Source organism: Cebus imitator, unplaced genomic scaffold (genome assembly GCF_001604975.1).
Source record: "Cebus imitator isolate Cc_AM_T3 unplaced genomic scaffold, Cebus_imitator-1.0 Scaffold65, whole genome shotgun sequence".
NCBI classification, from domain to species: domain Eukaryota; kingdom Metazoa; phylum Chordata; class Mammalia; order Primates; family Cebidae; genus Cebus; species Cebus imitator.
The window spans coordinates 325,701-353,164 of NW_016107380.1; the positions used below are offsets into that span (position 1 = coordinate 325,701).

General features: G+C 38.4%; 1 protein-coding gene across 1 annotated transcript; it reads left to right on the forward strand.

The window, feature by feature from the left end:
* Positions 1–27,464, forward strand: ADAT2 (adenosine deaminase tRNA specific 2). The gene is made up of 6 exons (XM_017530395.2): positions 1–160; positions 14,204–14,308; positions 19,532–19,682; positions 20,906–21,012; positions 24,733–24,805; positions 24,911–27,464. Exons 1-6 carry the CDS (start codon positions 65–67, stop codon positions 24,952–24,954), a joined length of 576 nt encoding a protein of 191 aa, XP_017385884.1. The 5' UTR covers positions 1–64; the 3' UTR covers positions 24,955–27,464.

Consider the following 27,464-nt stretch of genomic DNA (forward strand, 5'->3'; position numbering starts at 1 on the left):
CGCCGCGTTCCGCTGCCCGCGCTCCTCCTCCGCCGCGGCCTCTGGCGCTGAGTGGCGGCAGGGTATGGAGGCGAAGGCGGCGCCCATGCCAACTACAGACGGCGCGTGCTCGGTGTCGGCAGAGGAGACCGAAAAGTGGATGGAAGAAGCGATGCACATGGTGAGGAGTCCGGGAGGTGGATGATGCGGGTGGGAACTTTCTCCAGCCCTCAACCTCACCCCGGCTTTTGAGCAAACGTTGCGGGAGCACTTTCTCGTCACCATAATTTTTTATGGCAGTCAGATGTTCTGGGTGAACCACTGGCTTTACTGCCTCGAAACTTTCTGTAGCCCATTCTCACAGTGGCTCTGGGCGAAGGAAGGGGAGGAAATAAATTATTTGTTTCATTGGGGTGGTGTATGCTGCAGACTTATTCTATCGCTGGCTGGCATGTGCTGCCTCTCTTTCCTTTCTGTGGTCACACACTCTCAAATCTACAAAGTCACATTGTTTGAGGTTTTGGCCCTTGGGACATGTCTAGTAGAAGAAAGGAAACTGAGAACGTTCCTGGTAGAAAGCAGTGTGGAAACAAGTCCCTGTACAGTCGCCGTCTCGCATTCATTCATTCTTTTCCTCTGCCCTTTTACTTCCTTCCCTTACTCCCTTGAGGACTTTGGAGTAAAGGGGGCTCGCAGTAGTTGGGTGTGTGCTAGCGAGCTTCTTAACTGGGATCAAAGTTTGTTTGTAAATATATGTATTTACATTTTAATAACTGTACTTACAGCCACATAATGACCTGTCCGTAAAGGTCATTATCCTGGAGCATTAATCTGCTTACCTTACCACTATTATCCCATCCAAGTACTAAGCAGGTCTGACCCCTGGGCGCCTTCAGGGTGGTATGGCCGTAGATAACACTGTTCTCTATGTAGATTTCTTGGCTAAAGACTTTTGCTACCTTTTAGGTGACCTTGGGCTAGCACATGTAAATACATTTATGTACGTTTACAAACAAACTTTCATCCCAGTTAAGAAGCTAGCTCACTAGCACTTTTCAGCTCCATTATAGTCTTATAGGACCATATATACTGCATTATAATATAGAATTATAATGGAGCTGAAAACTTCCTATGGCCTAGTGACATGTAGCCGTCCTAACATTGTAGCACAATTACTTTATTTTTAAACAAATTTAGTGTAGCCTAAATATACAGTGTTTAACAGTAATGTCTTAGGCCTTCACATTCACTCACCATTAACTCACTGACTAATCCACAGCAACTTTCAGTCAGTCCTTCAAGCTCCATTCATGCTAAGTGCCCTATACAGGTATACTATCCATTTTTCATCATTTATACTACGTTTTTACTGTACCTTCTCTATGTTTAGATACATAACTACTTACTGTTGTGTTACAACATTAAGTTGTAATGGCTGCAGTATTCAGGACAGAAAAACATGTTGCATTGGTTTGTAGCCCAGGAGCAATAGGCTATATCGTAGAACCTTTAACATCATATTCTGTGATGTTCTTTTAAACTTGCTTCTCATACTTTTTAAGGTGACCTGCAGTGAAAAACCGATTTCATATTACAATCCAGGAAATGAACATATGTGTATAACTTAAATAAAAGTTTCACAGAAGAGTTCTTACCCTTCTTATGTATGTTCTTCTGGTATTTCTATTTTACTACATGATTTTAAAATGATGGTCATGATTCACTAACATGACATCATGGCCCATTCTTTAAGCCTACTTGCAAATTTATTTCTTCCATTAAACTTCAAGATGCATAACCTTCTATCTGACATGAGAAATTGCTGGGCATGGTGACACACATCTGTAGTCTAAGCTACTTAGGAGGCTAAGGCTGGAGGATAGCTTGAGCCCAGAAGTTTGAGACCAGCCTGGGCAACATAGCAAGACCCCATCTCAAAAAGAAAATTAATGTTCACATATATATTTTAAAGATTAATTTGTAATATGGGTTTATTTACCCTGAACTCCTTTTATGTTACTAAATTTTCCAAGTTAGAGACAAGTTTTTATGTGATATCAAAATTTTACTTTTTTCCCCAGATCATTTCAGTAATATCATGTGCTAGTCTGTTTCTTAACAGTGATGATAATAAAATAATAATGATGCATGAAGGCTAAAATATCATAAAGTAAGCTGCATTTGTATCCTTTGATGGATGAGAGATTTAGAAAATAGGTGATGCCTGAATGTAGGGAAGTCAGAATTCATGGTCCCTTCTATGTTCATGAACTCTCCTAAAGGTGTTCATGTCTACACTTTACTTAGATGACATTTTTAGAGCTGCTGTCATAGTAGTTTCAAAAACAGCTAAGTTTAGGGAGTCATTGAGTGAGTCTTTTCACTTTGTATATTGGAATTGTGTTTTCTTTCCATCCTTACATTTTAGATCTTGATTTCCCTTTAAGGGTCTTTCAGTCCTAATATCTTGGAGCATTCATCTGCCCACCTCAGCACTGTTCTCCCAGCCGAGTACTAACCAGACCTGACCCTGCTTTTCTTCCAAGATCAGATGATATTGGGTGCTTGGAGGGTGGTATGGCAGTAGACAGTGCTATTCTCTATGTAGACTTCTGGGCTAAACACTTTTGTTATCTTCTTGGGTGGCCTTGGGCAAATCAGTTTATCCCCCTAAGGTTTTGCTTTCTACTCTATAAAATAAATTGGTAGAACTTCAAAGAATTTCTAGACCCCTCTAGCTTTGACATGTTTGTCTCTTAATTGTATTATAAACACCTAGGGGTCTGATTCCATAGTTTACCTCCTCCAACACAGGATTAAGGGGGGCAGCTACTTCTTGGATTTTGGCATGTACATGTTTCTTCAAGGTCTTAAAGGAAAAAAAAGTACTTGTCATAAATCTGGTGCTTTATTTTCAACCATCAGCTATCCCCAACCAAAGGTACTCTTTGATTATACTCTTACATTATTTAGAAATATCACTTCTTTTGAGAACAGATTTAAATTAGACCAAAGGCATAACTAATAATCAAAGCTGGAAATGGCAAGTTAATCTCTGATTAGTTTGTACTGAAATTTGAAAGTGAAATGACCACACAGACTGGAATGTGATAACTGTTCACTGTAATCTCAAAGTCCTGGGCTCAAGCAATCCTTGCACCTCAGCCTCCCCAGTAGCTAGTACTACAGGTGTGTGCCGCCACACCTGACTAATTGTTTAACTTATTGTAAACATAGATGCTCACTGTGTAGCCTTGGCTTGTCTTCAACTCCTGGCCTCAAGCAGTCTTCCCATTCTAGCCTTTCAGAGTGCTGGGATTATAGGTGTGAGCCACCATGCCTGGCCTAGATATAATGTTACATATCACACATAATTAAACAAGCAGAGAATATAAATTATTTTATACTATACATATAGCTTTAGAGGTTAGCTATGTTCAAATGGCTACTGACTAGCAAACTAACCTGGACAAGCTGTTAATTTTTTGGCTTCAGTGTTCTCTTCTGTAAATTGAGAATATAATTTCTATCTCAGAGGGTTGTGTAGGCTGAGAGATAATGTTTGTAAAGCACTTAACATAATATGCCCAATAAATGAAAACTTATTTTTACCAGGTGAATGAAGACTAGACAAGAACTTGCAAAAATAGTTAACATGCTAAAATTATGGATGACTTTTTAAAAAATATCAATAAATTTTTGTGGTAAAAATCTAACTGAAAAGATAGAATTAAAGAATATAAAAAATAATAAAACCATAAGAGAAGCAATAAACATTAGTATTTATATAATCTTGGAATGGAGATGGACTCTTTATACCACCAAAAGCAGAAAACATAAAAGAAAAACAGATAAGTTGTCATTACGTAGTAAACACCTACATGTTTAAAAAGGTAAGATACAAATAGCATGGCCAGGCACAGTGGCTCATGCCTGCAATCCCAACACTTTGCAAGACAGAAGCAAGAGGATCTCTTGATTTCAAAAGTTGAAGAACAGTCTGGGCAATATAACAAGACTCTTGTCTCTACTAAATAAAAATTAAGAAATTAGTAGGGCATGGTGGCACCTGCTTGTAGTCCGAGTTACCCAGGAGGCTGAGGCAGGAGGTTTGTTTGAGCCCTGGAGATTGAGGCTACAGTGAGCCGTGACTGTGACACTATACTCCAGCCTGGGAGACAGAGGCAGACCCTGTCTCAAAAAAAAAAAAAAAACAGATACAAAGTAAAGGAAATGACAAAGAAGGAAAAAATTTGCAACATATATAAAAGGACAGATTTAATAACCTTAACATATAATTTATATAATACATAATTTATATAAAATATAAGTACTTTCCGAAGTAAAAGGAAAGATGTACACCCTAATAAGGAAGAGGTCAAAGGATATGAATATGATATTTCTTTTTTAGATTTCATTTTATTTAAAAAAATAATTTTTTTTTGAGACAGGGTCTCTCTGTGTGGCCCAAGCTGGTATTGAACTCCTGGGCTCAGGCAGTCGTCCCACCTCAGCCTCCCAGAGTGCTGGGATTGCAGGTGTGAGTCACCACACCTCACCTGAACGTGGTATTTCTAAAGGAAGTGACAAGTAGCCAGCAAATCAATGAAATTCAAATTACAATGATGTACAGTTTTTCACCTGTTAAATGGGCAAAAGTGAAAGCAGTTTTAATGCTTGGTGATAATAAGGGTGGAAGGGTGTCGTGTTTGAGGAGTTTGTTGGTTGGGAGGAGCTGAATTTAGGTTACCCTTTCGTTAGGACAATTTGGCTAGGTAGATATAAAAGGCCTTAAAGGTGAACTTTTCCTTTGATCCATCAGTGCCCTTTTTTTTTTATTTCCAAAATGAAAATATTTTAATGTTTTATTTTTCTGATTATATAAATAATTCATGGTCATAAGAAATTCAAACTATAAAAAAGTTAACAAATTATGTAAAAATTACCTAAAAGTGCTACCATTAGCGATAATACTATTAGTATTTTGGGAGCATCCCTCCATATCTCTCTGTCCATATGTAAACAGCCGTATATACCTTTGCATAAATGGAATTATAGATTCTCTTTTTGATTATCAGCACTTGCTTTTGGGCAGTCTTAATATATTATTAACTTCTCCCTACCTCACGGTACTTATTACCATGGAGTGACTACCTAAATTGGGACAAAGGGTGTGTATGCTTTGAAATTATATAGATATTCCTGTATTGCCTTCTAGAACCATGATACCCAATAATGTAGCCACTAACCACATGTAGCGGATTGAGTTTAAATTAACTAAGGTGAAATAAAATAAAATCCAACTCCTCAGTTGTACTAGCCACATTTCAGGTAGTCAGCGGTCACATATGACCACTGGCTACCGTATTGGCCAGTACAGATCAAAGGACATTTCCAGCACTACAGAAGGATCTGTTGGATAGCATCTGAAATGGTCACAATTCCATCACTGGTGTATAAAAGTGTTCTCTCCCACTCCTGGGCCTACCAACCCTGGAATGATCACTCCTTAGTATTTGGTCATGTGATAGATACAAGAAGTAAGTAACATTCTTATTGTTTTTTATTGTTCTTCGATAAAGTTACCAAACTTTAAATAAGGTTATCAACTTTACTTTTTTTTTTTTTTTGAATTGGCGTCTCACTCTGTAGCCCAGGCTTGAGTTCAGTGGTGTGATTTGACTCACTGCAACCTCTGCCTCTCAGGTCCTGGTTCAAGTAATTCTCCTGCCTCAGCTTCCCAAGTAGTTGAGATTACAGGCACATGCCACCGTACCCAGCTAATTTTTGTATTTTTAGTAGATATGGCGTTTCACCACGTTGGGCAGGCTGGTCTCGAACTCCTGACCTCGTGATCCGCCTGCCTTGGCCTCCCAAAGTGCTGGGATTACAGGTGTGAGCCACCACGCCCAGCCCACTTTACTATTTTTAAATAAAACCATTATTGTTCATGGCAGATTTCTTTCTGAGAGCTAAGCATACCATCATCATAGGTTATTGTTTTAATCATCATACACGTTCAGCATAGCATTCTAAAGATATAGGCTGGGGAAAAAAGTATGACTAAGTAATAGTGTTGCATGCTTGGTGTGTTCCAGATACTATGCTATGCAAAATGTTTCATGTGGGCCATGTCATAAGCCCCACAGGATCCCTATGAGGTGAGTATTATTATGGTCCTCATTTTCAGATGGGGATATTGAAGTTCGGTAACTTCCCCAGAGTTAGAGAGCTGGTAAGGATGGGGTTTTGACTTGAGCCCTGTCATCTGCTCTTAACCACTGGTCTGGCCTGCCTCTCAGTGTTAGGTTGCTCACTGCTTGCTAATGTATCCTCTTCCTCTTTTCAGTTTCCTTACCCTGCATACTGTGTATCTATTGTGTCATTTAATTGGACCTTTAAATTTTTTTCTTCTGTGAATTGCCTAGGCATATACTTTGCCCAATTTTACTAATAATTTGATTTTTTAAATCACACTGTAGGAACTGTTTGTAATTTACAGCTGTTTTAGGAATAATTCACAAGGAAGCAATAGAAATATTTATATAGAGAAGTTATTCACTTGTTTATAATAGTAAAGAATTTGAATCACTGTAAATGTCAAACAATCGGAGACTAGTTGGTTGAATCAAGTATGTTCGTGAGGAGAAATACTGTACAACCTTTACAAACTCATGTGATGAAAAAATATTACTCTTCATAGGGAAAGGTTAATAATAATTTCTAAATGAAAAAAGGCAGAATGCTGAACTGTGTATATAGTGTAAATCCATTTGACTTTTGAAAACTATAAATATGTGTGTGTAGAGCATAGGAAAAAACCTCTGTTGCCTGAGAATAACAGAGATTATAGTTTTTGGGGTATTGGGATTCTTAGTGGTTTTTGTTTTTTGATACATGAGATTTTTTTTATCCCTAAGTTCTCTACTTTGAACATACCTTACTTTATAATTAGGAAAAAAGAAAAATTGACTGTATATACATGTATAGAAAAAAATGTTGCAAGTTTTCTAGAAAAAAATCATTTTTTGTAGTATGCATTTTTGGGGCAGTTGGTATATTAGTATAACATCGTGCTAGGCTCTGAGGGAAATTCAAAAAGAAAGCAAACCCCACAGACACCATTCAACAAATGTGGTATGATTACGTTTTTGCTATGTAGACCTTGTGCTGTGTGCATAGGCTGCAGAGGTGGGCAAGAGAAGCTTAACAGTGCCTGGATCTAGTGCTTGCCTTCCAGCAACATGCTGTTTAACTGATGAAATTAAGTCATGCACAGATGAAAAGGTTAGTAAGTAACATGTGTCCACGGACCACAAGAGACAGATATAAAGTGCCATCAGATAACAGCTGGCAAGGTCCTGTAGTACATCAGTTGAGATAAAGGATAGAATTCCATCTGAATTTTAAGGGACCAAATGCATATGGGCTGGTGGAAAGGAAAGGTTGATCAGAAGCAAAGATATTATCATGTACAAAGAAATCAAGAACTTTGTTTTGGGTTAGGAAACTAGCTCTCTGTGTAGAACAGGGCTTCCTAACCTTGGGCTCAGGTTTTGGGGGATCTGTGGATCCTGAAACTATATATAATATATTATGTGCATGTGCCTTTTTCAAGTGAGAGAGTCCCTAACTTTCATCAGATTCTAAAAGGAGATTTTGGCTCTGAAAAGGTTAAAAACCTAAACAAATAATGAAAAGTTAGGTTAGTTAGGCTGGCCAGTGGGAGGACAGGTGGTAGTTGGGAGACCTTCAGTGCCATATTGAAGAGTTTAAAGTTGATGGAGTGAACACATCATCACTTTTTAAACCCCAAAAGTTAAACTATGTAACTGTTCCTGCTAATTATTCAAAGAGTAATTACTCAGAAGAGAGTAATTAGCAGGAGCACTTACATAGTTTAAGCTTTTGGACACGATGATGTTCTGCCTGAGAGTTGTTTTGGCTAACTTGTTTGTTCCCCCTAATTTTTTGTCTTTATAGGAAATATTTCTTTACGGACGCATAAAAGTCTGTGCCAATAGAGCTTGTCTCCTTCCTTCCCCTTTTATCATGACATCACTAGAAAGGAGTTTATAGTAGTAATGCCTTTGGAGAAAATAATAAACTATGAAATCTCCTTCATCTAGGTACTTTCATTGTATCTGGGCAGGCCCTGACTAGAGAAAAAAATAGAAATTACATTTAAAGTCAAAATAGAGCCCAGCGTTTAGGCTGAGAAGAAGAGAGGTTTTGTTTTTTAATTTAGAAGGTTTATCATTTGTTGCTTTACATAAGACCTAGTCGCTATTTTTAAATAGTATCTGACCTTGGTCTTTCTTTCCACCCAATAAAGCAAGATAGATTAAATTCAAAGCTGCCTATACAAATTTCAGGCCCATTTTGCCTGGGCTTTGTTGCATTTGTGATGAAGTGATCAGACTTGACAGTAGAGTTGGTGGGAGTGTTTGAAAGTATGATATGGGTATGGTGTGAAATTGATTTTCAGCTTAATTAAATCTATTTTGAACTTGTTAGTAAAGCAAATCTGTGTATTAATTATTGACAAGGAGTTCCCCTCAACTCACTACTATGGGGCTTTATGTTATTATCACAACCCTTTCCCTTGCCTACCATTCCAGTTGCTTACCCACCCACCCTCAGCATGGCAGGCTCAGCCATTCCTCATCAATGACATTATTTGTCCTTTTAAAATACTCCAGTCGTTCACATTTGCTCTCTGTTTCAGACAGCAATAGAAGGCATTTCAGGAAAAAAAAATGTGTTACTCAAAATAAATATGAACATAATATTGAGAGGAGTAAAATGAAATAAATTTGCTAAAAGGAAAATGAGAAAATCCTATGGAAGGCACAAACCCAGTAATGTGGTGGCTTGGGTGCTCTCTTCCGGTGAACAAGACAGAACTTGTAGGCTACATGGGACTTCATCTCCCATCCCACCCACATCCTTTCCACTCGGCCCTGCATTCTCTTCTGCATGTTTGAAATGGCCCACACAGCCATACGTAGAGTTCTTCAGGAGATATTTTTACAGGAAATTCTGATCACATGGCCTCCACTTGTTTATTCTCTTGCAGTTTTTTGTTTTTTATTTTTTTGAGACAGAGTCTCACTTTGTTGCCCAGGCTGAAGTGGAATGGCACTATCTTGGCTTCCTGCAACCTCTGCCTCCTGGGTTCCAGCGATTCTCATGCCTCACTCTCCCAAGTAGCTGGGATCACAGGCACCCACCACCACGCCTGGCTAGTTTTTGTATTTTTATTAAAGATGGGGTTTCACAGTGTTGGCCAGGCTGGTCTCAAACCCCTGACCTCAGATGATCCACTTGGCTTGGCCTCCTAAAGCTCTGGGATTGCAGGCATAAGCCACTGCACCCAGCCTATTTTTCACTTTTTTTTAGAGATGGGGTCTCGCTGTGTTACCCAGGCTGGAGTGTAGTGGCATGGTCATAGCCCACTGCAGCCTTGAACTCTTGCCATTTTTGTATCCTTAAAATTTCCATGTGTCACTCTCTTGCTAACTCTTCTCTCTCATTTGGTCCCTTGATTCACTCTGAACTCAAACCCTGATAAAGCAGCCGATCAGTGAAATGTTTGTGGTTATTAAAGTAGAAATTAGAGGCAAAACAGTGGCAGAGAGCCCTGGAATCTGGTCCCTGGTAGGTGCTCCACAAACGTTTGTTGAACAAAAGAATAAGTGGAGCCAGGTTGTCTGTGCCCTCATTCCAACTGTCTCACGTGTGCTAGTTACATACATTAAAAAATCTCCCTATGCCACAGTTTCCTCATCTGTAAAATGGGGAAGATTGTTATAGGCTTGTAAATGAAATGAATTAATACTTATAAAATGCTTAAAATACTCCTGGATCAAACTTAGCTTTCAGTAAATTGTAAGCTCTTATTTTCAGGCTGTCCAGACCAGAATACCTGAGATGTAGACAAAACATTACCCTTTAAGAGGTTCGTTGGGGAAAGTATAGCTGGAGTTAAAAATTTAACCTCTTAGATAAGTCACCGCTCAAGCTACTGGTTTTCATTTCCACCTTTCCACCTAAATTGCCACTGCTTTGCTGAATTAGACACACTTGACCACCCTTCCTTCTTGGCCTAGTTTTTTTTCTAGGGTCTTCCATAACACCAAATATTTCTGGTTTTCCTCTTGCCTCATTAAACATCTCTTCTTAGTCTCCATTGCGAAGTCCTTTTTGTATACCTGTACTTATTTATTTTTTAATTTTTGTTTTGAAATAATTATAAATTCACGAGAAATTACACTAATAATATACTGGGAAGGCCCAAGTATCTAGTGTCCGTAGTGGTAACATCTTGCATAGCTGTAGTTCAGTAGCAAAACCAGGAAAACTGCATTGGGATACTCTGCAGGGCTTATTAAGATGTCATCTGTTTTATTTGAACATGTGTGTGTGTGTGTTTGTGTGTGTGTGTGTATGTGTGTGTTCCTATGCAGTTTTGTATAACCACCACTGGAACTGTTCCATTACCACATGACTCCCTTGCACTACCTCTTTATAGCTGCAGCTTCTAATCTGTTCTCTATTTCTGTAGTTTTATAATTCAAAAATGTTATATACATGAATATGTAACCTTTTGGCTTGGCTTTCCCCATTCAGCATGGTTCTCATGAGATCCATCCAAGTTGTTGATATTATTGATAGTTCATTCCTTGTTATTGCTGCATTGCATCCCATGGCATAGATATACCACAGTTTGTTTAGCAGTTCACCCACTGAAGGGTGTTTGCATTGTTTCCAGTTTTTGGCTATTGTGAATAAAGTTGTTATGAACATTTGTGTACATGAACATGTATTATGTGAACATAGGTTTTCATTTCTCTGGGATAAATGCCCAAGAGTGGAATTGTTAGGTCATATGTTAAGTGCACGTTTAGCTTTTTAAGAAACTGCCAAACTATCTTCCAGTGTGACTTACCATTTTATTTTCCCACAAGCAATGTATGAGTTACATCATTTCTCCACAGCCTTGCCAGCATTTGCTGTTGTTTTTATGTTTCACTTTAGTCATGCTGATGGGTGTGTAGTAATATTGCACTGTGGTTTTAGTTTGCATTTCTCTACCAGCTAATGATGTGAAAACATCTTTTCGTGTACTTACTTGCTATCTGTGTTATCTTCTTTGGTGCTATGTCTGTCTTTTGCCTTCTCATATAGTTTGGATATTTGTTGCTTCCAAATCCCATGTTGAAATTTGAATCCCTGGTGTTAGTAGCAGGGCCTTTTGGGAGGTTTGGATCATGGGGAGGATACCTCATAAATCATCCTTGTGGTAACAAGTTCTTGTTATATTGTTATCATGAGCATCCCCATCCCCTCCTTTCTTCTTTTAACGTGTGATGTGTGCTCCCCTTTGCCTTCTGCCAAGAGTGGAAGCTTCCTGAACCCTCACTGCAGATGCTAATACCATGCTTCTTGTACAGTCTACATAACTGTGAGCCAAATCAACTTCTTTCTTTATAAATTACCCAGCCTTCCTTTATCACAGCACAAATGGATGAAGACACTTTTTCTAATGGGATTATTGTTTTACTGTTGAGTTTTAAGAGTCCTTTATATAGTCTGGATACTAGAGGTTTGCCAAATATGTGGTTTGGAAGTATTTTTTTCCGATTTTAGCTTTTTTTTTCTTTCTCTTTGCTGGATGTACTAGTTTCCTATGGCCACTGTAACAAATTATCACAAATATGATGGATAAAAACAATACAAGTTTATTCTTTTATAGTTCTGGAGGCCAGGTGTCTGAAATTTTAGTGAGCTCCAATCAAGGTTTTGGCAAGGCCAAATTTCTTCTGGAATCCTGCCTTTTCCAGGCTCTGAAGTGACATTTATGACCCATTCCTCCATCTTCAAAGCTAGCAGTACAGCATCTTCAAATCTCTTTCTCTTTCCAGCATCACTTCACCTCTTCTGTGATGTTCTGTGTCAGACATCTGTCTTAGGAGGACATTTGTGATTACGTTTAGGGCCCACCAAGATAATTTGGGATAATCTCTCCATCTGAAGATCCTCAACAAATGTTTTTTGCATGAATAAATCATTTGTCTCTTCTGTGTACTGGATCTCTGTGTAATTCTACACTTATTTTAAATAACATTCTTAGTATTAGAATTGCTGGAGCTACACTGGTAGTTAGCATCTCCATCCTCCTTAACTGTCTGTCTTCCTCCTGGCTTTCCTCTCTATAGTAGCCTCTGGTGCATTTGTCTATAGTAAACAAACCTCGAGACTCTTCAAGGCTTTTGAACTTGATAAACTGGACATGCTTTCACCACCATCACAGAGCTGGGACACAATCGGCCTGAGGATAGTTCATGAAGCAGTCCTGAAGAATGCAGTCTTATTGCATCATATACTGTCTCCTCACATCTCTCCACACCCCCATGTCTGACCCAACAACCAGACGGAGAAAAGTCAGGTCCAGTTTGCTCCTGCCATGGGCTCCTTTCTTTTGTAATGGCCAAATGAAAAGTAAGTGTCAGCTGAGCATGGTTAGAGTAACTAAGGAAATCCTGTATCCATTATGATAGGAAGTTGTTACTAGTTAAATAAAGTAGAACTGGGAGTAAGAGACTAGTGCAGGAGACAGAAGGCATTGTTAAAAACAATGCCTTCAACTTTGTATTTTATTTGCCCTATGGTGTGTATAAGTACCTGCACTTAAATGAGAATCAAGTCTTCCAAAGTGTCTTCAGGGCTGCCACAGTAAGGAATACCTTGCCTTTCTAGAAACAGCTGTACAGCAGTTACATTCTTTTGACTGCATTGAGATGAAAACGACTGTACACTAGTGGGAAGATTATCCTCTTCCCTTATTCTGCTTCTCAGAGGCAGTATCAGGTTGTACCGAGGCATGACCTGCTTGCTTAAGCTCTCTGCCTGAAGGTAGAGTTCTTTAATTTTCCGAGGGCCCAGGGCTGCCATAATGGAGCAAGAAGAAAAATGAATTGCCTGTGATAAAGGGAACTTTGAGAATATAATAATTGGTTTCCCATTCCTGGGATGATGGTCATGGAAGTGTTCCTAAACTTGTTTCTCTCACTGATTTTTTCCAGTTGAGGTATACTATATATACAGTGAGATGCACAAGTAGTAAATGTATTCTTCAAATCATTTTGAATAATGCAAACATCTCTGTAATCCATGTCTTTATCAAGAACCAGAAAGTTTTCACCACCTCAGAAAATTTTTTGTGTCCTTCTCCAATCAATCTGTACATAACCCTCCACAAAGCAACCACTGTTGCAGTTTGTCATTGTAGTTTAGTTTTATCTATTCTAGTACTTTGTGCGAAAGGAATCATATAGTATGTGTGCTTTTATGTGTGACTTCTATTTAGCATGTCTATGAGACTCATCCATGTGTGGCAGTATCAGTAGTTCCTTTTTATTGCCAACTACTATTCCATTACATTAGTAGGACACAGTTTGTTTATCCATTGTCTTGTTGATAGACACATGTGCCATTTCAGCTTTTAGCTATTAACATTCTTTTTCAAGGTTTTAGTTCTCTTTTTTTTTTTTAGCTTTTTTTTTTTTTTTTTGTACGTCCATATTCCTTTCTTTTAAGTACTTAGGAGTGGAATTTTGTTATAGACTGTGTATGTCTTTACTTTTTAAGAAATTTCCAAAATGTTTCTCATAATGATTGTGCCATTTTACATAGAGTACTTCTAAACTCTTATTGTCTCACATAGAGTAGAAATTGTGGGACAGGGTGACATCCGGTCTGGTTACCTTTAGCTATTGGGACTCTAGAGGATAATTTCTATAATTTTTAGAGAAGCAAAGGAATTTCAATAAGGAAAGAATTCTAATAAAAGATTTATAAGTGTTATTTATTCCCCTACCTTTTTGCAAATACATATTCTATATCTGAAAAGGCATATAGACTCTGGCACTTTAAAAACAGTGGTCAGTAACAGTCTTCTTTGATCACATCCATTTCCGGTAAGGAGAAATCAGGCTCTGGACCTAGGAAGGGGATTTGTTCTTGAGTCTCCCTTAACATGGACACAACACAGAACACAGGCACTAAATGCCATAATGGAACTATATTCCAGAAAAAGGAAAGCTGCACTTCTTTGTTTTAGTCTTTATACATACGGATCCTGTTTGTGCTGCATCTTTCTTTCCCATACTCTTTTCAAGTATGGAGTATGACATCTTACATTTTCCACTTTGTGTTTCAGGCCAAAGAAGCCCTAGAAAATACTGAAGTTCCTGTTGGCTGCCTTATGGTCTACAACAATGAAGTTGTGGGGAGGGGAAGAAATGAAGTTAACCAAACCAAAAATGTATGTGAGTTGAGCAGTGTAATTGCAAACATACAGTAATGATGAGTAGACTGGAGGGAATTTACCGCAGTTGGTATGAGAATGAGACTGAACATATTCCCATAGCTGCTGGTAGTGGGTAGCTTTTCTTAACATCTTTCTTTTTGAATACATTTTCTTCCTGATTTTAAAAGTGATACATGTTGATTTTTTTTATTGTGGAAAATTCAGAACAATTTAATGAAGACATAAAATCTTAGTGAATAATTTTCTGTTTCACAGAGTTTTACTCTAATGCTTCAGTGAAACCCAAGAGGGGATTTTATTAGATCCGAATGTCAGCATTGGAAGAAAAAAGTCTATCTCTACTTTAAGCCAATCTAATATATGAAATTTTCACTTTATAAAAGAGGTCAATTTAATTCATAGTACATTTCTTTTTTTATACCTTTAAATAATATTTTCATTCTTGTAAATTAAAAAAATCATCCTCAATTTATAGCTTTGGAGGAAGGTATGAGGATTATATAAAGGAAACTATTTCTGTATCAGATAATTCAACAAAATAGGGTCTTCAACACAAGCTGCCTCTGTAGCTACATGTAGTATGTACATTTTAATAGCTTGTATGACTTTTATGGTGGTTAGGTTGGTTCAAGGTTCAAGGCAGTGCTTCTTAAACATGGTATCATAACAGTGTGTCATGTAAGTATATTTGGGAAGTATAAGTAAACTACCAAATTTTACGATTACAAAAATTCCTAGGTGGACTTGAAGATCACTTATACCTGTAATGCCATTCACACAGACTTTGATCTTGTCGTGTGATCTTGGGAGCCAGAGAATAAGCTGGTATTGATACCGGTGCTATGGGTACTTTAAAGTTCATCTGTCAATTGCAACTATTGAAAAGAAAACTGATATTTAGCAAAAAACATGTAAAGTAGGAATTCAGATTCACAAAGGATTTATTTATTTATTTGTTTGTTTGTTTGTTTTTGGCCATAAAACAGAACAGGATCATATTTTAATACATAACTTCCGTAGAACCAAAAAATAAAACACCACAGTAAAATAAACAGGAATAAACGTGGTATTTCATTTGCAATGCTTGATAAAATGTTAACATCTTAATCAGAAATGAGCTCTTCGAAATCAGTAATAAAGAGATTAGTATTACAAGGGAAGGGAAAATAAATGGAACAGAGGAAAATGAAATAAATAACCAATAAGCTATACGAAGAGTATCTAGCTTAACTTTAACAGGAGGAAAAAAGCAATTTCTTTGTAACATTACATTATCAGCGATTAAAAATACTGATGTCTAATGTTTGAACAGTTTTAGGAAATGGGAAACATTCAAACACTGAGAAAGCTTGCTTTGATTTTAGGAAATTTACTCAAAATGTAGATTTTGCATATACTTCGCCTGAGCAGTTCCAATCCATGGGAACTGTCCCAACAAAGTAGTTGGACAATGCAGACTTATCATAAGCATGTTCACTGCATAGGAAATCTGTAGTTAATATGTCAGCCTCCTAAAAAACTTGGGTATCAATTTGCTTATGAAAAATAGTAGATTGAAGTGTGGAATTAGAAAGAAAAAACTCACTTAAATAAAAATACAGTATTTCACAAAATTCTTTGTCCTTGGAATTCTTGAAAAAGACAACTTTTTAATAAATCAGTTTTAAATTTACCCTGTGATAACTGAGAAGTATGAATATATGCATGTCATACTTTTTTTTAACTGACTGTAGAAAGGCTTTTTTTTTTTTTTTTTTTTTTTTTTGAGATGGAGTTTTGCTCTGTCACCAGGCTGGAGTGCATGGCACAATCTCAGCTCACTGCAACCTCTGCATCCTGGGTTCAAGCAATTCTCCTGCCTCAGCCTTCAGAGCAGCTGGGACTACAGGCCCATGCCACGACGCTCGGCTAATTTTTGTAGTTTTAGTAGAGACAGGGTTTCACCATGTTGAGCAGGATGGTCTCCATCTCTTGACCTTATGATCCGCCCTCCTCGGCCTCCCAAAGTGCTGGGATTATAGGCGACAGCCACCTTGCCTGGCCCTGGAAATGCTTTAATAGAGGTGAACACGCAGCAAGAACAGCAAGTGCACACACAGACGTGGCTTTCACAAAACACGTTGTAAGTAAATGAAGAATTCATACTGCCCCAACCCTTCACCCACTAACAGAAAGCTCCAGACCCCTTCTCCTCATCCCACTCCTCAAACTCTTCCTCCTCCTCAGCAGTGGCATCCTGGTACTGTTGGTACTCAGATACCAGGTCGTTCATGTTGCTCTCGGCCTCAGTGAACTCCATCTCATCCCTGCTCTCCCTCGTGTACCAGTGCAGGAAGGCCTTGCGCCCAAACACGGCTGTGAACTGCTCCGAGATGTGCCTGAACAGCTCCTGGATGGCCATGTTGTTACCGATGAAGATGGTGAACATTTTTAGCCCTGGGAGTGGGATGTCCCAGAAAGATGTTTTCACATTATACAGTCAGCAAAGTAGCTGCTGTTCTTCGTGTGAACATTAAGCATTTGCTCCTCTACCTCCCTCACGCACATGCCGCCCCTGAAAATGGCAGCCTTTGCTAGGTAGAGGCCATTTTGGGGGTCAGAGGCAGCCATCATGTTCTTGGCATCAAACATCTGCTGGGGAAGCTCAGCCACTGTCAGGGCCTTCTTTGTTGTTTAAATGCTGATTTTGACATACCTTTTTAAAATTTCAAATACAAGCTGGTCGCAGTGGCTCACGCCTGTAATCCCAGCACTTTGGGAGGCTGAGGTGGACGGATCACCTGAGGTCGAAAGTTTGAGACCAGCATGACCAACACGGAGAAACCCCTTCTCTACCAAAAGTACAAAATTAGCCGGGCGTGGTGGCGCGTGCCTGTAATCCCAGCTACTCAGAAGGCTGTGGCAGGAGAATCGCTTGAATCCGGGAGGCTGAGGTTGTGGTGAGCTGAGTTTGCAGTGAGCCAAGATCGGGCCATTGCACTCTAGCTTGGGCAACAAGAGAGAAATTGCATCTCAAAAAAAAAAAAATTCAAATACAGAAAGTAGAAGCAGTTCTGTTCTCATTTCTCTGTGCAGGACTATTAAAATTTTACATATTCTTCCAGACAGTTTCTTTTGGTATAAATCATATTTTAAAGTTTGTTATATAACAGTATATGAATATATATAATCTTTTAATTTTAACTCACATGTACAATAATTTCAAACAACGTTAAAATAATTATCATTATCTTAACATTGAGAGTATTATTTAACTGTCAGAATAGTCATTCCCATGCAGAATTAACATTTTTATAATTAGCCATTACCATTTCAGTTAGAAAAAACAGAAGCATGTTCACATACCTCTGTAAACAATTAGCTGATTTTGTTGAAAAATGATGTAAGTTTAAATACCAATTTAAAATACAATAAAACATGCAAAATTTTTTTTGAAAAAATGTTTTGAATAATTTTTAAAAATGTTTTAATTATATTCATGTTGAATCACAAAGCAATTATTAAGAAGATATTAAAACATGAGATAAGTAATATACACAATACAGCGATTAATGAATGGATTAATGAGTAGAATTCTGTATTTTAAATGGTGGTCATATTTTCTAATTTGCATTTTGTGTATGACATCTTTAAGATGAGAACTTTGATTATCCTGACAATATCCATCTAACCCCATCCAGTGACCTGGGTTTCTTCTATATGCTGAAATTAACCTGGGTTTATTTTGTTAGCATGTGTCATAAAGATTATAACTACAGCATAGAGAGACACTTGACCCCAAATGAGGACACCTGAGTTCTACTTTTGGCTCTGATAACACCACCACCCAGTCACCACTACCACCTCCTCTCCCAGCTGTGTGTGATTAACATGTGCCAGCTTTGCTTAGCTTCATTTTCTTTGGTAGTAATAGAGGGAGTTGACTGAGATGATTGAGCTCAGCAATTGTTTATTGAGAGCTACAGGGAGATTTGGTTCCATAATTCTAAATCTGATTTTTTGAAAGCACCCAGGTTGGGGAAACATTTTTTTTTTTTAAATAAAACCTCTCCATTTAGTTTTGATGGGCAGCCAGGTTTGGGAACCTCTTCTCTAAAGTACCTCTATCTCTGGTAATTAATTTTGTGATTCACCCATGTAGCCTCTTGGCTGGCTTTGATCCCATCTGCCTGTAGCTTCTGTGGCATCTTGGGTCACTGTGGCAGCACTTTTCTCACCCTGCCCTATCTCACAGGTAAATGAGCCCTACCAGATTTTATGCCTGTTGAGGACAGAAACTTTTTATCCTACACAGAATTTATTTAGCCCAGTAGCTTATACATAGTTAGCACTGAGTGTAAATTATTGATAAATGCTATTGTCATGAATATTAGAAATAATTTTTCCATATAGAATCTATGATTCACTTTAAGCTATTTAGTAAGGGAGGAAGGAGACAAGAGCTAGCAGAGTACATGTGTAGTATTATGTGGCACCATGCTTGATGTAATTCAGATTTATAAGGTGTAAAAGTGTAGATACCACTGTATACCATTTTACATGTGGGGAATCCAAGACTTACAGAAGTTAAGTAACTTGCCTAAGTTTATATAATTAGTAATGTCACTGTCAAGATTCAAATTTAAATATCGTCAATTCCACACGCTGTGTGATTTCTTCTATCCTCTGCTGCTTCCCATGAAGTGTCTGAAACCAGTACTAAATCTCTACTTCTCTAGAGTCTTCCAGTATATAAAACCTCATTCCCCAAAAATGTAAGAGATGACATCCCAGTAAACTTAATGTAGATTTGCTTGGAGTGACGTCAGTGAAAGCCTTGAAAATATATTTGAAACTAGAGCACAAGTTTATGAAAATTTTGCTTCCCCTAAAATATTCAGAAACCATAGACTTTATCTTTTTTTTGTTGGTTTGTTTTTCAGACTTACCTTCTCCAGGGCATTTTAACTGAAAGAGTTTCCCATAAGGTATTTAGGTACTTAACTAAAAATACAGTATGATTCATATGGCATCTCTGATTATATACCTTTTGCTAGTGAGGTTATGATACTTGAACTGGGGAATACATTGTCAACTGCTGAGGGTGTCTTGGAACTGTATTCATTAAAATATTGGCAGAAAGGATAGGTGTATATTTTGTACTTATTTTTTGTATATTTGTAAAATAGTAGTTACATGAAGCAGACAACATCAGTGCAAGCCCCTTTCTCTTTTCAGGCCACTCGACATGCAGAAATGGTGGCCATCGATCAGGTCCTCGATTGGTGTCATCGAAGTGGCAAGAGTCCATCTGAAGTGTTTGAACACACTGTGTTGTATGTCACTGTGGAGCCGTGCATTATGTGTGCAGCTGCTCTCCGCCTGATGAGTATCCTTTGACTTCATGAGTTAATGTCTTGTACCATTCATGTGAACAAGAGAGTGGCCAAACACATAGCGGGTTTTCCAAAATATGAAAACACAGACTTAGGAAGCACCTTGTAAAATGTAGCGTCTCTTCACCAAAAACAGGAAAGCTGTTTAAATAGTAAAATGACCTATTTCTTTTCATATCAATAAACATAGAATGATTAAACAGTCTAGAGAAAGAAAATATTAAAACTCTCTTAAACAGTTATGTAAAGATAAATCATAATAAGTTGAAGTGGATTATAAAACAGTTTGCAAAGGAAATGTCCTAAAGAATATGCAGCTAAGTTTTGCCTTTGGATAACGGATTATGGGTGATTTAAAATTTTTCTTTTTCTGTTTATCTGTTGGTTGTTTGCCATGGATGCCTGTTAAAATGTATCAAACATCATAAGTAAAAACTAAATAAGACGTAAAAAATCCTTTAGATATTCTAATTGTAAATAGAAAGTCAGTAAAGTTACAGCTCTTTGGACTGTCTTGCATGGAGTAAGCAACATAAATACTGAGTGTGGAGACTCTGTAGGGACTTCTACAGATCTTTTTAAAAATTATTTGAAAATTGAAAAACAGCTTTTTGGTTGCTTATTTTTTATGTACTTATTTTGCTACGCACAGATGAATAATTTTATCACTTTAAAAATAATACAGAGGTTTTGGGTTTGATAAGATGTACAGTCTCTATAAAAGGTTGTTATTGGTAAACTTAGAATTCTCTCCTCACCCTGCCTTACAGAGTGGCTAAGCTTTAGTTTGTTTTGTGTTAGGGCACAGGTTATATTTTATTTGGGGCAAGAACAGGGATGAATATGTTATTTTTAAAAGGTGAATATCCCTGGATTAAATTTCTGCATCCTTTCTGGCTCTGACTCCCTAATGATTCTGAAAAAGTGATTTAGGAAAGAGCAGAGAGAGCCCTTAATTGTGAACATTAAACAACCACATACTCAGTTTTCATTCTGTTTGCAATTGTTAAATGTCAACTTCTCAATACTTTAAACCCTTTTTCTTCTGTGTAACTGGATTGTATGGTTTGTAAGACTAATCCTAAGCTTCAGCTTCATTGTTTTGAAGAGTAGCATGAGCTTTCCTCTCCAGGATGGCTAGTATAAACCTACTCTGATTTTGTCATGATACATACTTAAACTGTACATTCTATGCAGGACCTTAATTCTGTCTTATAAATCCCGCTGGTTGTGTATGGCTGTCAGAATGAACGATTTGGTGGTTGTGGCTCTGTTCTAAATATTGCCTCTGCTGACTTACCAAATACTGGGAGACCATTTCAGGTAATACAGTCTGGTTATGCTTTTTCTTTCTTTCTAATTATTTTCATCTCTTTATGGGCTTATGAATAATTAGTGTATGGCCAGGATACAGAAAAATCATGATAAAATCAGACATCTTGGATCTCAGGGCCTCTGGTGGAGTTCATTGATGCCTCAGTAGAAGACGACAGTGAAGAGTTTCTAGATGAGTGCCTACCTTTCTTCATTCACAGACTCCCTCCTGAAGGAGAGTCCCCAACCTTCCTAGCCGACTCCACCCATTCTTCACCAACACCTTTAGGTATACTTGAAGACACTCTCGCTGTTGGAGTTTTTATTCAATGAACGTTAGCAGCTCTCTGCTCTACCAAGTTTGGTGATGCTTGGCCTGTGTCAGTGACGGTAGATACTATTTACAGCACAAACAATATTTTTGCACAAATTTAATCGTTTTGCTTGATTGCCACATTCTACTTTTAGTATCTAGCAATCACCGTATTTTCATGTTTTTTTTTCTTTCCTGTCTTTTTAATGTTGAAATTTCCCCCAGACCTAAGAATCCATGTCTTTTAGTCTCTTAGAAATTCCCCTTTCCCTTTAACCTTGCCAGTTCTCCCAAAGTTTTTATGAGTCAGACTATAAGCAATAGGAATTTGTATTTCAAAGTCTGGTCTGAAAATATACCTCTGCTTTCTTTAACTGGTTTGATTGTTTTTCTCTCCAAGATGCAAGGTTAATGTAAAAGTATTATGCTTTAAAAAGAAAAGATTTAACAAATGCTGGATATGGGTGGGCAGTTCACTTCAAAAACCTCAGGTGTTTCTATAACACTTTAAGGACTAAACGTGGCTGAGTCTCACCGAGAATGAGCTTTTAGAACGTTCTTGAGTTTTCTAGCTGAACATTAGCTTTCCTGTGAACTTCTGTACATTTGAGGATAGATACTGTTTAACATTACATCAGAAAAGAAATTGTAGTGCAGTGATGGAGAGTGAAGGGTCCAGTTGGCTTGATCAATAAAGGCATTAACAAAGTGGGTCGATTTTTCCAGTCACTTCTATTAGTAGCTCAAATTTTGCTTATATAATTCTTTGCAAATGAATTGCTGACTCTAATGCCATTATGAGAATGAGCTAAAGAATTTTTCAGTTTCATGGTGAAACCCTGTCTCTACTAACAATACAAAACTTAGCTGGTCATGGTGGTGTGCACCTGTAGTCCCAGCTACTCGGGAGTCTGAGGCAGGAGAATAGTTTGAACCTGGGAAGCGGAGGTGGCAGTGAGCTGAGATCACGCCACTGCGCTTCAGTCTGGTGACAGAGTGAGACTCTAGCTCAAAAAAAAAAAAAAAAAAAAAAAAAAAAAAAAATTCAGTTTCTGGGGAGAACAAAGATGAGCCCTTTGATGTCAGACATGGGTAGAATATTCCTCTACAAGGTGTCAGTGACATGAGGGCACAAACACAGTCCTTTCTCACACATCTCTGTGGTCGATGCAGCAGAACCAAAGCAAGTTCATTTGCAGTGTGTATACCTGGTCACATCAGTTCAGCTGCCAATCAGTGCCTATGGCTTGCAGCCATATCTCCAGGCTTAATGCCAAATTATGTTTTGTTTTTTTTTTTTAAAGTTGCTTTTAGATTGTAAAGAAAACAGTGGTGCCCCAGGCTCTGAGTGCTGGGTATTCTTTTTTTTAATTTTATTTGGCTGGGCTTGGGAGGCAGCAGGTGACTGGGAGGTAGGTTACTGTTTCCTATTGTAGAATTACAGATTCTTTTCATACCATATTATAAGGAGCATTAAAATTTGTAGAAGCCTACAGAACTATTCAAAGATGGTGATTATAATACCTGTTACATTTTTTAAATTTTTATTTTATTAAGAATGTGTGCTTTTTATTAATGTCACAAATTTGTCACTATAATGGATACCTGAAAATATTATCTTGGTGTGTTAGAGTGGTGCGGTTTCCTTCAAGGCCTGTAACTCAGTGGTTCTCATCCCTAAATGCCTATTAGAATCACCTGGAGAGCTTCAGTGCCTGCCTGTGCTCAGTCCCTGCCCCAGACCACCTGAATCAGAAGGCAGGGGTCCAACAGTGCTGTGTTTCCAGCAAGCTCCAAGCAGTTGTGAGCAGCCATGGTTGAGACCCACTGCTCTCACCCCACGTGAGAGGAGAGGGCTCTGAGTGTGTGAGTGGCGTGGAGGGGGACTCCTGGGGAGCTCCAGCACTTAGCAGCAGGAAGCAGAGGGCAGCTGTGATGGTACTGGCTGGCAGTGGTTAGCATGGTGAGATGCTGAGAAGCCAAGGGAGGCAAGAGCGGTCAGACAGAGCAGGTGTGGCCCATTGCCTCTAGGACTGCAGAGTCAAGGAAGCTGAAAGGAGGCCCCGTGCTTTGGTCAGTAGGGGCCTGGGGATTTCAGAGAGTGCAGACTCAGTGAAGTGCTGGGAACACAAGCCCATGACGACGAGGCCACTGAGGAAGTGAGAGCATGAGTGAAGGCAGGAACAGGGTGGCAGCCCTCACAGGGCAGGGTGGATGGAAGGTTATTTGTTATGGCGAAGGTTTATGCAGGCGTGGGAGGCCCAGGCAAGGGCACACTGAAGACACAGGAGAATGGGAGGATCGTTCCGAACAGCGTCCCACAGTAGTTGGTCCTCCTGTCCTCTGTGGCTGTGCTTTCTGGCGCCTTCCTTCCAGATGCTCATTGTGTCATTTCATGCACTTTAGAAGGGTGCATGGTTTTAAGTCCAAACTCTTCTGACAAGCTTTTAAAGCTGTCCATATTTTTTTTTTTTTACCCCATTTTATGTCTTTCTTTCCTTATGCTTCCTTAATAATCACCTCCTCCTCTATCAGCTGATTTCCTCACACACAGCCCAGGCTGCTGCTTGCCCTTTCCCTGAAAGGCTCTGCTTAGCCTCTTTAAACATTCTCTATCTCTAAGGCAAGTTCGAGTTTCATCTTCTTCAGGTAATATTTCATATGGTAACACTCCTTACTGATATCACGATTTCTTATTTATTCTTTCACATGTTATGATGTCTTTTCTCCAGTTATATGCTAATGATAGATCCAGCTGAATTTTATTTTTTTTAAATCCTCTGTAGCAAGGGTTGACAAACTTTTTCTGCAAAGGGTTAGCTAGTATATATTTCATCCTTTGTGAGCCACTTATGTCTCTTGTCACCTAATCTTTTTTTTTTTAAAACAAAGCTTTTAAAATATAAAAATAATTCTTAGTTCACAGTTCTCAGCTGTGGACCAGATTTTGTCCACCAAGTATAATTTGCCAGCCCTAGCTCGATAGCATCAAATGCTTAATGGGCCACTAGTAAATAGGGGCAGATAAAAATAACTCATGCTCAATGAGCACTTACAATGTGCCAGGTATTTGACAGGTATTATCTCACTTAATCCTCACAAAATCCCTCAGAAGTAAGTGCTATTACTGCCAACATTTTATAAACAAGGCATGGAGAGTTTAAGTGCCTAACCCAAGATCACAAAGCTGGTAACTTCTGTGACAGTTGATGGATGAATACTAGTTGATTGGGAGTGATGCTGCACTGAGGCCATATATCAACATCTTTTGGAAGTGTACCTCCTTGCCCATGCTAATATCCCCAAAGTTTATTAACATCTGAAATCTGTTTACATAATTATGCATATATTATTGTTATTATGGGATACGACACACATTTGCTTGGGCCTATGTTCATTCTCCACTTTCTCATCAGTGTATCCCTGGATATCGGGCTGAGGAAGCAGTGGAAATGTTGAAGACCTTCTACAAACAAGAAAATCCAAATGGTCAGTTTTCGATTGTAGATAATATGCCTCCCTTAAATCCATACAAGGAGAGTCTGATATGAGCTTACCTCTTCACTTCCTTTTTCTTTTCTATTCTTCTCACAGCACCAAAATCGAAAGTTCGGAAAAAGGAATGTCAGAAATCTTGAACTTGTTCTGATGAAAGAACCAAGTGACCCAAAGTGACCTGGACAAGATTCCTAGATCGAGAGCTGTTGACATTGTTGAATCATATGTTTATATATTGTTTTTAATCTGTGGGAAAATGGTGTCTCTCATCATTTGCTCTGTTAAGGGAACAAATTAGCACTTTTTAGAAGCCTGACAATTGTAAACAATTACTAGCTTTTCCACAAGCTGATCCCCATCTTAGGATGGGGGAAAATTAAGGTTTGAGGTTTTAGAAATTAGCAAGTAGTACATTCCCTTTCAGCCACAACATTGTGCCCGGTCCAGGCAAGTGCTGACTTTTTAGAGAATGTGTGGCCAGACCCAGGTAACCTGGCGTGTGTCTGGGCTGCAGTGTGCCACCCTGAGAACACCGCCAGGACTGGCATTTCACAGTCAGAGTTAACATTTTTTGCAGCTACCGTGTTCTCACAGGGCACTGGGGGCTGTGACTTCTCTCTAAATTGTATACGAGTTGTGTATATATAGACCATAGTTATATGATCCTTAGAAAAGACTTTGCTTTTATAAAGCATTTAGGGAAAATGCATACTTTTAAAACAAGTGCTTGAGTTGTCATTTAAAAATTGTAGCATATTGCTATAATAAAACCTTATTTATGTCTTCTTTGAAGATGAATAGTCTTAAAAGATAAAGACATAAATGGGAGGATGGTTATTGAGCAAAAAAGCAAATGATCCCACCCTCGTAGAGCTGATATTCTCGCAAGGGGAGATGGATATAATAGATTACACAGTTTATTGGAGGACAATAAGAGTTATGGCAAAAAGCAAAAGGAACACAGGGTAAATGGGCTAGGCGTGCCAGTTGGTGGTGAGAATGCTGGCTGAAAAACAGAATGGTCAATTTAATCTTAAACCAAATAGTTATGCCATTAAAAATCCATATAATAAATTTAAAATTTGAAATCTAAAATGTAAACCTCTGAACACTACACTGGAAAGGGTATCCACAGCAGAATTCCCGCGTTCACCTCCCTGACTGCGGGGCAGCTTTGCATAGCTCCACTGGGTGTACTGTGTGCCTCTGCCCAGAAGGGGGCCTCGCCGTTCCACCAGAAGCCCAGCTGGACTGGAGGGGCTGCTGCTCCTCTGTTGCATTTCTTCCGTAGATTCATTTCCTTGATGCAAAGCATCTGTATTTGTTGGTGCTGCCATTTGAGCAATGTCTCTGACTTGTTTGTTTTGAATTACATTACAGGCTGGAATGTAATTGTGGTGAAAGTATTTTTATATTGCTGAGAGTAGCAGCTAATCACAGTTACATGCTTCAGAGGATTTATAATTGCTTGGTTTTTTTTGTGTGTGTTTTTAACTGCATTTGAGAAGTTTTATGGAGAAGAATATGCATGATTTTAAATCTAAAATAATGCTATATGCACCTTCAATTTCAGCCACTTTAAAAATTATCTTCTCATTAAATTTTAGTGCTTTGACTACTTTGTTCCGTTTTGCAGTTGCTCATAATTTATTTCTGGCTTCTTTTGCTTTTCTGTAAGCAGATTTCATTGCACTTATTGTGTTCATATCATTTTATTGGAGATTATTTGTAGGACAGCCAATCTGAAGTCTTGCCTCTGTAGAGTACCACCTAGTAAGTCTGGCTGAACATCTTATGTCCAGTAGATTCATGGTAAAAATTTGCTAAATGAAATTACTGATTGAAATTTGGGGAAAGTGAATAATAAGACTATCTAGGACAAAAAGCCAAAGCTGAAGATAGTCTGTGAGTATTCCAGCCCAGAGATGATCGCTACTAAAAGAATCAAGGAAATTATAAAATGATAGACAGGGAAGGATAGAAAAGACTTAACAATATACATATGTTCTGTCTTTGCTGTTTTGGAGAATGGTGGATAAGTGGTGTTTCCTGATTCTGAAGCATGGCTGAACAATTTAATTGTGGTTTACCATATTTTTGGTTCCCTCCCTAGTGACTTATCAAAAAGTCTGTCCTGAATTTTTGAACTGGAGCACAGTTCCCTCCATCACTTTGGGAGAAAATCATTAATATGGCATACTGTAGATCAGAGGGCAGGACCATTGAGGGTGCCATAGACATTATCTCTGTGGAATTCTGCTAACAATTTCCAAGTGATGATGAGAAATTGTGGATATATGATGAGCTCGTCCAGCTTCCTGAGTACCACATTCCCCAGCTACTTAGACATGGATTAAAATATTAAGATGTCCTAGTTCAAAAGCTTGAATTCAGTTGATTGATACTGATAGTGCCCGTCCAAGAGACCCGCTGAAAGACTTGTTTTGTATATGAAATAGTTCTGAAAGTTGTGAGATACAAAACGGTTTTACAATCACTGCCCTGTTTAGCAAAATTGAGGGAAATGATTACATTTAGAAGCTGCTAGAGTTATCCAGTGTTTGCTGGTCTTTGCAACAAACTGTGGAGAATGGGTGGTATGTAATGCCTTGGCAGGCTTCAATCACTGATAAAAGATCATGTTAAAATA